Below are 15,610 nucleotides of genomic sequence, written 5' to 3' on the forward strand. Positions count from 1 at the left end.
TCAGAAAACTGTTCTTTTCTCTCCATTCAATAATCACTTGTTCCTCCTTTTCATTGAATGACTGCATTAAGATTCTTTTAATAATAAAAGTCTTAACTGTGCTGGGCCTTCTTATATTAGGGACTTTTTTTTAAGGTACGAGCCGTCGCGGACCCTGAGGTCCTCCGGCACTGGCCTTTTAGTTGTTCCACGGGTTAGGACCGTGACCTATGGTGAGGCCTCGTTCCACCACTATGGTCCTCGCTTGTGGAACAGCCTGCCGGAGAGTCTCAGGGCGGCTACAACGGTAGAGGTTTTTAGAGAAATGCTTAAGACATACTTCTTTAATTTAGCATTTAGTTGATTTTATTCATGTTCATGTAGTAAAATTGAGTTTTAAACACCTCTTTATTTTCTTAATTATTTATTGTTTAAACTTTTAACTGTTTGTTATATTCATTATTCTTATCATTGTTGTTTCTTTTAATTATTTAATTGCACTTACTCTCGTGTGTTTATTTATTTTTTATTATTTATTTCTTTTGTTGTTGTTGCTGTTTTAGCTCCAGTGTTTCCTCATGGGATCCTCTTTGTTCAGGGGTTTTGCTGGCCATCCTTTGGGGCCTGGTTGCGTTGGCCCACTGGCGCACTGGTGCCCCATGTATGTTACCGGTCCCCCCTGGATTAAGTGGATCCCAACAATACCATTCTGTACAGCAGAGCCAAGCCACAGGTTTCTTTTTGAATGTTTCAGGGGTGGGCGTTGTGGGCGGGGAGGGGCCGGAATTTAATGGGTATTTGATTGTCTATTTTGGCTCTGTGTACATGGAATGAAAGCTCAGGTTGATTTGATAGCTGACTTCAGCTCATCTTCATTGTTCATTGTGGTCTCATCTTCCTCTTTAAAAACAGTTCATGGATTTTTATTGGGTTCAGGTAGGGCTGGGCAATACAACTATGACGACAGATATTGTGATAGAACATTTTCTCAATAGAAGAATAAGACTTTTATTTTGAAGGGTCCAAAATTGTTGCGAGCATTTTCTCTTCTTTGTTGGGTAAAAGTTAGAGAGTTAGTCGCAGAGTTAGTTGTTTATTAGATCTCATTTTGGTCAATTTTTCGGACCTTCCTGCTTCGTTCGTCTGTGCACAAGGTAGGCAGATATATGCAGGACACCACACCTCCTTGGTCATTTCCGCTAATCTTCTCTGTAACATTTAGCTTCGTCTAATGAACATTTAGTGATTCTTAGCAGGAGCTAGTCAGAACTGGAAGATAAATCTGCTGGACTTATGGCAGTAACAGAAAGTTCAAAGAATAGTGTTGATTTGGTGATCACAATGTAGCATTAGCATGATGCTAATGCTAACGAGCTGCTCCTTGTACTACCTGTATGTGTTCACAGACCAGTTTAAAAGTCAGACAATAGTTTCACTGACTGATTTAAGATGTGGAGGATAAATAGAACAAAATCAATTTGTAGGGCATTCATTATAAAAAACATTTTAAAAATAAAATGACAGAATTTAATCCACTATGAATTAGCAGCGAGTGTTACAAAAAAACTGCAACCTGTGTTAGATGTGATGAACACCCCCCTCTTCTCTTGAGAGAAAACTCCAGGTTTAATGTCAATGTATGTAACGATAGTCAAATCTTTCTTTTCAGTCTGTTTTTCGTTATGATTTAATATAAAAAAATCACTTGGAGACAGAGATAAGAAATATCTCAATGTTTTGTCGGTGTGTTTTTGGATTTTAGTATACAGTTAGATGACAGCAGAGACATTTTCTAACATTTATAAATTACTGCTAAGCAATTTAATCATTTGAAAAGATATTCAGAAAAAAGTTAAAAGTAAAACGCCTAAGGTATTTCTGTGTAAAATGCCGTTATAATTTTACACTATTTCGGTAAACCTGAAAGCATTAGAATTTATTTGTACAATTAATGTATTATTTTTTAAATGATACTGAACAAACAGTTTAGTGGTCTATTTTATTTATGTTCTCCTTTGAAACTCCCACACATACAAACACACCTTTTCTTGGTTGTATTTAAAAAATTAGCTGCACAACTTTCAGTGCATCTGTTACGTTAAAAGTATGATAGGAAATAAATATTTAAATCTAAACAACCTGTTGATGATTACACATTTCTTTTTCGAGCCACAGTGTTCAAAGTTTTCAAATATAGTTATGTGGCTTATATCGTGAAATGTATCGGTTTTGCCCCATCAGAAAAAACATAATTTTTTTATATAAAAAAAAACGTATCGCCAAGCCCTAAGTTTAGATCAAGAGTATTTGCCGATTGACCAAACACAGTAATAGATATTAAAAAATAAGCAGATTTAGGTACCTTTAGTAAAGTGATAACTATTTAAGTTCTGTTGAAAAATAAAAACAGGATCTCCAAACAGCTCATCAGTAGATGGTTGTGGGAAGTACTTTAGAATTGATCATATTCTACTGACTGACTGACCATTTAAAGGCTCGGTAAAGTCTTAGCGTTTGAAGTTTGCAGATTTACACTCTTAAATATATTTATAATTTTTTTCCACTTAATTCTTAAACATTTTTGTCTAGAAATGGCTTTTCTCCTGTATGAGTTTTCATGTGTGCTTTGAGGTTAGATATTTGACTAAAACTTTTATCACATTCTTTACACTTAAAAGGCTTCTCTCCTGTATGAGTTCTCATGTGTCTTTTGAGAGTAGATAAAAGACTAAAACTTGTTTCACATTCTTGACAACAAAAAGGCCTTTCTCCTGTATGAGTTCTCATATGTGTGTTGAGATTAGATTTTTGATTAAAACGTTTATCACATTCTTTACACCAAAAAGGCTTCTCTCCTGTGTGAGTTACCATGTGTTTTTTCAGATCTGACACATTACTAAAACCTTTTTCACAATCTTTACAAGAAAAAGGCTTTTCGCCTGTGTGAGCTACCATGTGTTCTTTGAGATGAGATGCACTACTGAAACCTTTATCACAAACTTCACACAAAAAAGGCTTCTCTCCTGTATGAGTTCTCATGTGTCTTTTGAGACTAGATACATCACTAAAACTTGTATTACATTCTTTACACAAAAAAGGCTTCTCTCCTGTATGAGTTCTCATGTGTGTGTTGAGATGAGATACTCGACTAAAACTTTTTGCACATACTTTACAAGAAAAAGGCTTCTCTCCCCTGTGAGTCCTTATGTGTGATTTGAGATTAGATATTCGACTAAAACTTGTATCACATTCTACACACACAAAAGGCTTCTCTCCTGTATGAGTTATCATGTGTCTTTTGAGATCAGACAAAGTACTAAAATCTTTTGCACATTCTTTACAAGAAAAAGGCTTTTCTCCTGTGTGCGTTTTAATGTGTCTTTTGAGATAACATGCACGACTGAAAGATTTATCACATACGTCACACAAAAAAGGCTTCTCTCCAGTATGAATTGTCATGTGTCTTTTGAGACTAGATACATCACTAAAACTTGCATCACATTCTTTGCACAGAAAAGGCTTCTCTCCTGTGTGAGTTCTCATGTGTGTTTTGAGAGTAGATATTTGACTAAAACTTTTATCACATTCTTTACAAGAAAAAGGCTTTTCTCCTGTATGAGTTCTCATGTGTGTTTTGAGATTTCCTTTAGAAGTAAAACTTGTATCACATACGTTACAAGAAAAACGCTTTTCTCCTGTATGGATTCTCAAGTGAATTCTGAACTTAGACTTATTACTAAAACGTTTACCACATTCATTGCAGGCATAAGATCTTTTGTCAGATTTTGTTACCATGTGTACTGAAATGTGTGCAATTTTTGTTCCTTTACCAAATTTTACAGAGGAAAGTTTCTTTTCTTTAGGAGATTGCTTGTGTTTCTTAACCAAAGTTTCATTCTTGAACTTTTTTCTAACATCAGAATCACACTGACTTTCAGACATGTGAGAGCTGTCCACACTTTGGACATGACTTCTGTCTCTTCTCTTCCTCTGATCTCTGTTCTGTGGGTCTGACTCTTCATCTGTAGTTGATGATGATTCTTCTTGTTGGTTTCCTTCTTCATCCTGAGTATCAGTTAGACTGAAGCTCTTCTGTTTGTTTAGATCTGCGTTACTTTTCTTATTTTCCTCACAAATGGAAATTTCCATCAAGGTTTCAGCTTCTTGCTTCAGAGGAAGACGAGCTTCATCCTGACTGATGCAGAACTCCTCTTGTTCTTCTTTTGTCATTAGAGGCTCTGTTTCCTCCTCCTGTTCCTCTTTAATTAGTGGAGGTTCTGTTTCCTCCTCCTGTTCCTCTTTAATTAGTGGAGGTTCTGGTTCCTCCTCCTGTTCCTCTTTAATTTTTGGAGGTTCTGATTCCTCCTGTTCTTCTTTAATGTGTAGAGGTTCTGGTTCCTCCTGCTCCACTCCTAAATTCCTCTGCTGGTTGTAAAGATTCTCCTCTTCACCTACATAATCTTGGGGGACGACTGCAGGGACAAAAAGACAAAAAATACCTTTTATTATTTTACATGTCTTTGTGTATCGTCAAGCACCAAGAGAAACATCTAAATCCACCCGCAAATCATCATCCTGCGGGCCGCAAATGGCCCGCGGGCCGCGAGTTTGAGACCCCTGGTCTAGACAGTGAGAGAGGATGTCGGTCTTTCAGTCTTCAGTGGGTCAAACACCTAATCAAAAAAACACTTAAGATCGATAAACTCGGACTCAAGATGAAAAAAAAACTACCCACTTATTTGAAATTACACCTTTTAATAAACACACACTGCCCACACCGACACACTATACACACTCATCCTTTACACTGGTAGGGTGGTCGTCATTGATGATCCTCTACAAGGGGTGTTTCTCCACACTGCCAAGGCTAGCTAAATGTTTTCTGTGCATCCCTGTAACCTCTAACTCACCAGAGTGAAATGTCTCTCATGAAGGAACATCTGCTCTAAAAAAAGATCGTCTTTCTGCAGACATTAGAAATGATCACTTTCCTGCTACGAACAAGAGAATCAAACAGTCTGGAATTATATATTCACTTTTGTTATATTTTAATCAGTGAGACCAAAATCTTTTGTGAAAAATAGTTGACCGTATTCGAATGAAGTCTTGTTCTAATGCCAGAAAAGAATGAAGGAAAGAAGCTGCATGATTCATTAAAGGTTTAATAATCTTTTGTCTTAATTGTCTTTATTTCTAGTTAGCATGTAGCTTAAACACTTCAAATTTAAACTAATGATGGTTATTTAAGAGCAGCTTCATTCTGGAGTGATGATGTGAGTGCTTTACATCCAGTTTATGAATTATCTGAACAGTCGACAAAGCTAAAAAAACATCTGTAATTAGTCAACTATTAAAAGAAAAGTTAGTAGAAACCCTAGTTAGCATGAGTTTAATGTCTGATCACTGAAACATAACTGGTGAGCGGTGTGTTTATAGTAAATTTAAGCATATGTTATACATGCATGAAAGTAAGGATAGTATATATTAGCGCTAATATTGGCCAATATTTGCATAATTTGAGATTAACAGTCCGATATGAATAAATTCTACGGATATAAAAGTCATTTAAATAAATCAGTACTAAAAATCTAAAATAACTTCTGATGACTATTATAAAAACAGTGATTTACATTAATCAGTACAAAAAATCTAAACTATATTTAGATGATTATCTACAAAAACTCATTTACATTAATAAGGTATAAAAAACAAAACTTTTAATAGAGAAGATAAAAAAATAAAAAATATGTGCAAATTATTTTCTTTTTCTTTTTTTTTTTAAATCAGTCACCAAACACACTTTAGGAAACCAAGAGGAAGAATTCTCTCTCTTTTTCTTTCTCCATTTACACCACCCACATTCCAAGTTATCACCCTGATTGTGTGTCCCAAATCATTTATTGCATCTCTGTTAGCCGTACACTAAACTGGCATAATCCATGTGGAGAAAAGATATAAGGAAAGAGAAAAAAAAAATAATACTAAAATACAAAAAAACAACACCACAGAAACAACCTTGTCCTTAGCTTATAACCCTGCTCCCCTCCCCACAAAGTCATCCCCCATGTCGAGTGAGCAGAGTCATCCCATCGCCTTTGACCTTCTAGGAGGTCACACCATAACCCTCATCCTCTACTTGGGCTGCCACCATTAGTCGACCAATCGATTGAAATAGTCCATGACTAATTTATTAGTCGATACTTTATATTATACGGAGTCCGAGTGTAGTAAAGTTGAACGTTACAGTGGCATTATGCTAGCTTTTTGGACTATTTTTGCATCTATTAAGGTTCTTTAGGCTGTTTTGGAAATTAGCCAATATTTCAGCTACATGCTAGCTATTTTAGGATTTTTTTATAGGCAGTTTTGGAGTTAGGGTAATATTTACACGCTAGCTGTTTTGGCTAATTTAGCCTTTTTTAAAGTTTTTTAGGGTATTTTGATGTTTAGCTATGTTTTTAAGCTACATGTTGGCTGTTTTGGCTAACCTATGTTTTTTTATACTAATTTTGCATTTAACAAATATTTAGCTATCCATTAGCTTCAGGATTTTCAGCTATTAGCTTCAGCAATTTCAACTATCAACTTCAGCGTTTTTAGCTATCAATTTCAGCGTCTTCAGCGGACAAAGTTTGAATACGGCATTCACACTAGCACAGGTAACACTATACATCTAGCTTGTAGTTAGTTTAAAGCTAATGATGACTAAGATGTGTGCTTTACATCCAGTGACCCAATTAGTCGACTAATCGGAAAAAATAATTGGTCATTAGTCGCCTATTAAATAATCGTTTGTTGCACCACTATCCTCTACTCCCAAACGTAGAGAGAGACCTACCATAGCACTACAGTGAGCAAAACTGTTTCTACACCCATTTTAAATAAATAATCATTAATAACACCACAATCTCAACGGACCATCTAGAACAGTTATTCAAATATTAACGTTAAAACTGCAAACTGAAAGGGCACTTTTTTGTGTGTAGTCGGCTTATTAAAGTGTAAATTAATGTGCATGAGCTACTCTCGCTCATGTCCTACCTAACTCACCACCATGAACGGAGTCAACTCAATTTCTAATGAAGTCCTGTAAGCTCTGCAGAAAATCTGTCTTAGAAAATACGTTTTTAGATTTTGCCAAAAACAGCTGAATCATGAAGAAAAGACAACAGTTTGAAAACAGATTAAATATAGTTGAAGTAAGACTTTAAAATGCTTCACAAGGGTAAAACTTCAACAATGAAAAAAAAAAATAAACTTACAAGTTTTGTGATCAATAAAGACCCATTCATTTTAATTTTTGAAATTTACTTTTGTTTTTGAAACATTTCCTTTTTTAGAATCGTTTTGGTTTGTGGAATTTTGTTTTTATTTCTAAAACTTGATGTTTCTTTCTTATTGGATTTTCATTTTTAATTGTCATTGAGATACTTGTAATGTTATGCGTTGATGAATTTGTTTATGTGATCTAACCTTCAGGGCCACCCTAGCTAACCCTAAAACACCAAAATGTCAAATTGATTAACTGGCCTTTTAGCTTGCCATAATCTCAACCACGTTCACTGTGAATCAGCTGATTCTGACCCATAAAAAAGCGGCTTTTCTTTCTTGCTTTGCTCCGATATACACAATATTACTAACGTAGACAATAATGAGAGCGCTGTGGCACAAAGCTTCTTTTCTCCGCGGCAGTGTCCTATGATAGACATGGATTACACAAACCCGTCACAACTACACTAAACTGTGTGTCAGCGCGAGCCTTGTTTACTTCGTTTTAGAATCCGCTGGAATTTCGTTCATCACGGTAACGGTAGAGAAAAGAATGTAGCCCAAACACTGGAGCTGAAGCTCCGATGTTGAAGGGTTTTTACAAACTTTTTTAATTCGCTACACCTGCCGCCAGCATCAGGCACGCGTGCACACGGACCCAAACTTAACAACTCTGAACGTTTCTGCTTGATTGTGCGCCGGCAGGGAAGATGTACATTCTAATAAAATAATAATTCCTATAGCAGATTGCTACACCTGCACACACATACAGGGAGGAGACTGTTGGAGTCACGGAGATTGTGCTTTTTTTTTTCTGTTCACAGAATGACTTGGTGCACTAGTGTGACCAGAATCCTTTTTTAGGCGCACCAATAAAAAATCTAGTCACAAATGTGGCCAAATTGGTCACACTCTAGAGCAGGGATCCCCAAACTTTTTCTTGTGAGGGCCACATAACTGTTTTCTTCTCTGATGTAGGGTCAGGGTTGGTTTGTAGGCTAACAGAAAAGTGTAACAATGACAGCCTAAACGTAAAGATTTATAGTTTACCAGAAAGTCACACATAGCCAAATTCTAATGAATTCATTATACTAAAGCTGCTAGCTAGCTAAAATATTAGCTTAGTGCCAAAATAGCCTAAAAACTGAAAAAAAGACTAAATTAGTCAAAACAGCCAGCATAAAGCTAAAATATTAGCTAGGCTCCAACGAAGCCTAAAAAAACTGGAGAAAAAAAATCTTAAATTAGCCATAACAGCTAGCATGTAGCTGTAATATTGGCTAAACTCCAAATTAGCCCAAATAACTGAAAAATGCCCAAATTAGCAAAAACACCTAGCATGTAGCTGAAATATTAACAAAATACCAATTTAGCCTAAAAAATTGAGAAATGTCTAATTTAGCCAAAACAGTTTGGGGGGTGTGGTGGAAAATAATTGAATCCAATGAAGAAGCAGACAACCTTTCATGTTAAACACAAGTATTTAATAACAATTCAGTTTAATGTACATGGATCAGACGTACAGAGAGGCCTCTAGGAGGGTTCTGTCTAATGGAACAGTTGCTTGGCTTTTATTGACCTTATTCCTACGTCCCATGAGCCTTTGCGTGAATTATGGGTGAAACTTCCGGTAGACGCCGGAACTCGCATGTATTTACATTATAACTGTAGAGCCGACAGCGCAATTCCTCTTGTTTTGGATCTATAACTACATATGAATGTGGAAAATCCAGCTGTCATGTCTTAAAAGAGGCGATGTAACAACTCCGGTGCTAAAATTGAGGGATTGGAGGATGACCTTTAAAAACATAACATTTAGTAGCATTTTTAGCTACTGTTTTTAGCTACTTTCTCAATTCAGCTGCGGCAGGTGGTGAATCTATGAACAATCTTAAAAGTTCACATAATTCTTTATTTCTGCCTATTTCTGCCAGAGTTAGCACACAGTGCTGATCAATTGTAACGTTATCTCTTCACGTGCTTGTGTTTACATGCTGCGATGAGGGATGCATCGCGGTGGAGCTGTTGCCCGTTTCATGTTTTGACAAAGTCAGCTGCGGTTTAAACAGGTAATTTTTGAATATCTGATACCAGGAGATGCAGCCAAAACACAAGAAATATATTTTCTGCTCTTGTGACACTGCTGTCAGCAGCGCGGTTAAGCTAGTTTCATATTCGACATTCGTCACACATTCAGTAATGAACGGCAATATTTCTCAATCACCTTTGCTAAAAAACACCAAAAATCTTTTTCCTGAGAGATAATAAAACAATCAATATTCCACATTACTTTCAGCAGCAGCTCGGGCAAAGCGCTCCGGCTTCGCTCACAGTGCAGCGGCATTTGCGGTGGTCTGCTCGTTACGTGGATCATGAAGAATGAAAACGGGTCATGTGAAACATTGATTGTTTTATCATCCGTCAGTAAAACATTTCTGGTGTTTGTTTTTAGCAAAGGCGTTTGAGAAATATCGCTGAATGTCGAATATGAAACTAATTTAACCGCGCTGCTGTCAGGTCTCTGCAGTACCCGGCGTCTCTTCTCCTCTGGTGTTCTGGAGTAACCCGACCATAATGTTGGATACGGGTTTTCCTCCGTGTGTACTTCATCCACAAAATGAAAGATTTAAAATTTTGAGCCACATTCTTCTGACTTCATCCTCGCCCGGTAGACGGTAAAATCTGTACAGAGGAGGGCAGCTGCACTCCCTCTTCATCAGCAGCCCATGTTCACAAAACGCTCCACAAAGTTAATTTAGTTTGGTTGTTAGTACAACCACGAGCTGCAAAATATGCGCCTGAACTGCGCAGACATTTTTGAAAACTTTGAGGGATTAAGTAAAACACGCTTTTAACGTTTGTACGGACCACTAACACTAACAAAACCGCCAACTTTCAGTGGAACCAAATAGCGCCGTGTAACTTCCGGTTGCTATGCCGGAAGTTACACACATAATCCATTTTACATGAGAGGCCCCCAGAATAAGGTCAATATGTTTCAAGTGAAACTTCCTGTTCGCATATGCCTTAGAGTCATGGGTTGTTTTACAGGAGTGGTGCTTTCCGGTCAAGGGGTTGCTTAATACTGAAACTACATTCCAGTCAAGAGTTGCTTAGTACAAGAAATTACATTTCAGTCAAGGGTTACATCTAAATCAAAGTTGAAACAAATGCTAAACAAAAATATTTCTATTACAGGGGGCCAGGCCAAATGTGGAGGAGGGTCAGATTCGGCACACGGGCCATGGTTTGGGGACCCTTGCTCTAGAGCCTTGGACAGGATCAAAGCCACAGTAATCCTTCTTCTGCTGCCTGATAAACAGCCGTGCTTCCGGTTGGAACAGAGTTCATGAGTTCTCCTTGTTGTTATTCATCAGGTCCATGGCTCTTCAGCTGGCAGCACATCAAATAAATTGAGCTCGAGCTGTCTGCAGGTCAAAACTTTCTGCTGAAAATCAGGGTCAAAGTTGACCTTCAGAAGCAGTGTTAATTTTTTATTGTTTAAAATCACTTCATTTTGAATCACTTTCTGTTATTTTCAAGTCATTCTGAAGGCCTGTTGCTGGTGTTTTCCAAACATTTCTCTTTTGGATCAATGTTTTCCTGTTCTTGGAACTGTGAAGGGTGTTGCATTTCTAATAAAGAAACAAAGGAAACTTATAAGCTTTCTGGTTTTCTAGACACTTAAATATCGATATCGGCAAATATCGGCTGTTGGTCACAGTTGCCCGGAAAATATTGGTTATCAGTAAAAGATGATATCGGCCCACCCCTACATGAAACCAGTAGCTGCATATCATGTGCAGAATATTAGCTGATGAGCTAACAGTCAAGTTTCCTATTGCGTTTGAACATCCCATAATTCCTGAATGTTTTGCTCTTTTCTTTGTGGTTTCAGTTTTGGTGAAAGCAGGTAAAGGTAGTTTGCTCTATTTATATCATTCACACCAGCTTCATTCTAATTCTTGTGATTTTATTTATTTTCAGAACACACTCTGGACATTTCAGGAGAATCCATGTGAACAACTCAAGAAGAAATCTGCACCAACAGAGGAAACTGCATTCAGGCATTGGTCAGCGTGTTCTTACCGACACCAAAGAGAGACCAACACATCCAAACTAATCCATCACCTAAAAAGGGTTTCCTTTCTTTTAGAGACATATCGAGAGGATTTGAACCATTCTATGGAGATCAGGAGGTTCTCCAGATGACTAGACATCTATGACTGCAGTGATCAGAGAGATGGAGAAAAAGGCTCATACTGGGGCCTCAAAAGCAGCCGGTAAAAAATTCACCGTCTATGAATGAAGTGGTTTCTGTCCATAAGAAACCAGATTTATTTACAAACTCACAGCAAATAATCCGTGGATGATGTAGAGATACATTCATGTTGACTCTGAGGAATTTTCTCTCCTTCTGGTGAATTGTTTTGATGCTCCTGCACTCACACACATGCACTTGTGTTCATTCATGTTTGTGCAGCGTTTGGCTGATGAAGCAGCAGGAACTCGTTGGGATTTTGAACAGATCCATACAGGTCATGCGCAAACTGGATGTAAAACACACATTTTAACCATCATTAGTTTAAAACTGAAAAAATCCTAAATTGGCCAAAATAGCTAGCATGTAGCTGAAATATTAGCCAAGCTCCAAACTAGCCTAAAAAACAACAATAAAAAAAAGTATCCAAAACAGCTAGCATGCAGCTGAAATATTGGCTAAACTCCAAAAATGCCTAAATTTATTTTAAAAATACTAAATTAGCCAAAACAGCTAGCATGTAGCTGAAATATTAGCTAAACTTCAAACTAGCCTAAAAAATTTGGGAAAAAAATCAAATTAGCCAAAATAGCTAACATGCAGTTGAAATATTAGCTAAACTCCAAATTAGCCTAAAAAACATAAAAAATCCTAAATTAGCTAAAATAGCTAGCATGTAGCTGAAATATTAGCTAAACTCCAAAATAGATTAATAATCCTCAATAAATGTCAAAATAGTCCAAAAAGCTAGCAGAATGCTATTATAACTTTTAACTTTACTACAGTCTGACTCCATATAATATAAAGTAACGACTAATCGTGGCAGCCCTAAGCTACATGTTAGCTGTTTTGGTTAATTTATGATTTTTTTCAGTTTTTTAGGCTAATTTGGAGTTTAGCTAATATTTCGACTACATGCTAGCTGTTTTGGCTAATTTAGGCTTTTTTCAGTTTTTAAGGCTAATTTCGCATGTAACAAATATTTTAGCTGGCTATCAGCTTCAAAGTTTTCTGCTATCAGCTTCATGGATTTCAGCTATCAATTTCAGCTTCTTCAACTATCGGCACTAGCATCTTCAGTGGCCAAATTCAACTTACAGCATTCACACTATTATTATTGCAGGTAATGTTATATATTTAATATTTAGTTTGACCATTGCTAATGATGGTTAAGATATGTGCTCCACAGACTCTGGAGGAAACGGAAAGCTGCCTTCAGAGCTGGAGACGAAGCTGCTCTGAGAACAGCCAGAGCCAATCTGTAACGCGGCATCAGGTTGGCCAAGAGAGAGTACTCCCGTAGGACCGCTTCAGGGACAGCAGAGACACCAGGAACCTGTGGTGGGGGATTCACACCATCACGGATTTCAAGCCCCTCCCACAGACCTGTGATAATTCCACCCATGTACTGGACTAGCTTAATGTCTTCTTTGCCCGCTTTGAAGCAGACAACCGCACTCAAGCACAGAAAACTCCTCCTCCTCTTGACGACCTGGTGCTGATGCTTTCACCTGACAGCATGAGGCGAGCACTAAGAGGAGTTAAGGCACAGAAAGCCCCAGGGCCTGACAACATCCCCTGCTGTGTCCTGAGGGACTGTGCTGATGAGCTCACAGATGTCCTCAAAGACATCAACCTCTCCCTGAACCAGGCGGTTGTCCCCTCATGCCTCAAGGCCACCACCATCATCCCGGTTCCAAAGAAGTCATCCGCCTCCTGCTGCAACGACCACCACCCAATCGCTCTCACCCCATCCTCATGAAGTGCTTTGAGTGGCTAGTCATTCATGCTGCCACAAACTATTATTTTAATAGTCGACTAATCACCGATTATTTTTCCCGATTAGTCGACTAATCGGGTCATGCACAAAACAGATGTAAGACACACATCATTAGCTTTTAAAAAACAAAGAACTAGACATATAGCATTACCTGCAATAATGCTAGTATGAAGGCTGTTGGCTAGTGACGATAGCTGAAGATGCTGAAATAGATAGCTTAAAACGCTGAAGTAGATAGCTGAAATTGTTGTAGCTAATAGCTGAAAACGCTGAAGCTGATAGCCAGCTGAAATATTAGCTAAATTCAAACAGCCTAAAAGACAGAAAAAAAGCCTAAGTTAGCCAAAACTGCTAGCATGCAGCTGAAATATTAGCTAAACTCCAAATTACCCTAAAAAACTGAAAAAATCTTAAATGAGCCAAAATAGCTAGCATGTAGCTGAAATATTAGCTAAACTCTAAAAACCTAACTGAAAAAGGCCAAAGTTACCCTAAACAGCTAGCATGTAGTTGAAATATTAGCTAAATTACAAAACAGCCTAAAAAACTAAAAAAAAAAAAAGTCTAAGAAAGCCAAAACAGCTTACATGCAGATGCAGTAATAGCTAAACTCCAAATTAGCCTAAAATACTGAAAAATATATCAGAAATTAGCCAAAATAGCTAGCATGTAGCTGAAATATTAGCTAAATTCCATAGTAGCCTAAATAAATGCCAAAATGGTCCAAAAAGCTAGCATAATTCCATTATCACTTTCAACTTTACTGCATCTTGACTCTATATAATATAAAGTAACGACTAATCGACTATTAAATTAGTTGTCGACTATTTTAATAGTCGATTAGTCGTCGATTAGTCGACTAATCGTGGCAGCCCTACTAGTCATGCAGCACATCAAGTCTGCTCTCCCCACCACTCTGGACCCCTACCAGTTTGCATATTGGTCCAACCGCTCAACAGATGATGCTATCTCTACAGCCCTCCACTCAGCCTCACTCATCTGGAAACCAAGGACTCACATGTCAGAATGCTGTTCATCGACTTCAGCTCAGCGTTCCCCCAGCAGCTCATCCACAAGCTGGACCACCTGGGACTCAGCACCTCCCTGTACAACTGGCTGCTGGACTTCCTGACAGGGAGACCACAAGCAGTTCGAGTCCGCAACAACACATCCAATACCATCACGATAAACACGGGGGTTCCCCAAGGATGTGTGATGAGCCCCCCTCTCTTCACCCTCCTGACTCATGACTGCGCTTCATCATCAAGCTCCAACCTCCTTATTAAGTTTGCGGATGACACAACAGTGGTGGACCAACAACAGCAATGAGAACCCCTACAGGAGTGGAGTGGGGAGGCTGGTGTACAGGGAGAACAATCTCCATCTGAATGTGGAGAAGACAAAGGAGATGGTTGTGGATTTCAGGAGAGCTCACACCCAGCACGCCCCTCTGACCATCAATGGAGCTGCAGTGGAAAGGGTGAGCTGCACCAAGTTCCTAGGGGTGCACATCTCTGAGGATCTGCCGTGGAACCACAACACCGCATCACTGGCCAAAAAAAAAATTAACAACGCCTGTACTTCCTCTGCAAACTGAAGAGGGCTAGAGCTCCTCCCTCCATCATGGAGACCTTCTACAGGGGAGCCATCGAGAGCATCCTTACCAGCTGTATCACTGTGTGGTAGGGGTGTAACGGATCACAAAACTCACAGTTCGGATCGTGTCACGGTTTTAGGGTCACGGTTCTGATCATTTTTCGGATCAGTTGAATGTTAAAAAAAAAAAAAAATATGACAACAACAATATGAAAGCTAATTTTTGGAAATGCTTCAAATCATATATTCAGTATCAATATAAAGTACTTCCCACACACAATATTTATATATGCAACATTAAAACGTTTGCTCATTGAAACCTATTTATTAAAACAGAATATCTTTAGAGTTTGAACACAAACAAAATGCTAAAACATGTAGTTTCTGACTACATTTGCATGTCTTGTGACCAAATCTACAAAAACTGAGAGAATGCTTAAAAATAGACAGCTGCTTCTCCTAACTCTGAGATTCTTTGAATCCAGAAATGTAAACGTGTACCGATGCTTTTATTCATGGCCTTAACATAAAATAAACCTGATATCTATCCATCCGCGTAAAGTTGAGTAAAGTTTGTGACGGAAGCTGCAGGGTTTTTCCTGCTTAAAATAAGATGGTGGTGTCTCGTGGCGACTTCAGATTTGTATACTTTAACAAGTTTATTTTACTATTATTGTGGTTATTTCATAAACGTTATTGAACATTCTTTCAATTTACATATTTTA

The 15,610-nt window shown here is 38.0% G+C and overlaps 1 protein-coding gene across 1 annotated transcript in view; it reads right to left on the reverse strand.

Moving 5' to 3' along the window:
- Positions 1–2,640: 2,640 nt before the first annotated feature.
- The window catches only part of LOC112148782 (gastrula zinc finger protein XlCGF57.1), a gene marked incomplete at its 3' end in the record, with an annotated part of 16,248 nt that continues 3,278 nt past the window's right edge, over positions 2,641–15,610 (reverse strand). The window contains exon 2 of the mRNA XM_024276134.2: positions 2,641–4,451. Coding sequence (XP_024131902.2) covers positions 2,641–4,451 — 1,811 coding nt within the window. The remainder of the gene's footprint in view (positions 4,452–15,610) is intronic.

The sequence above is a fragment of the Oryzias melastigma genome, linkage group LG22 (genome assembly GCF_002922805.2).
Source record: "Oryzias melastigma strain HK-1 linkage group LG22, ASM292280v2, whole genome shotgun sequence".
Taxonomy (NCBI): domain Eukaryota; kingdom Metazoa; phylum Chordata; class Actinopteri; order Beloniformes; family Adrianichthyidae; genus Oryzias; species Oryzias melastigma.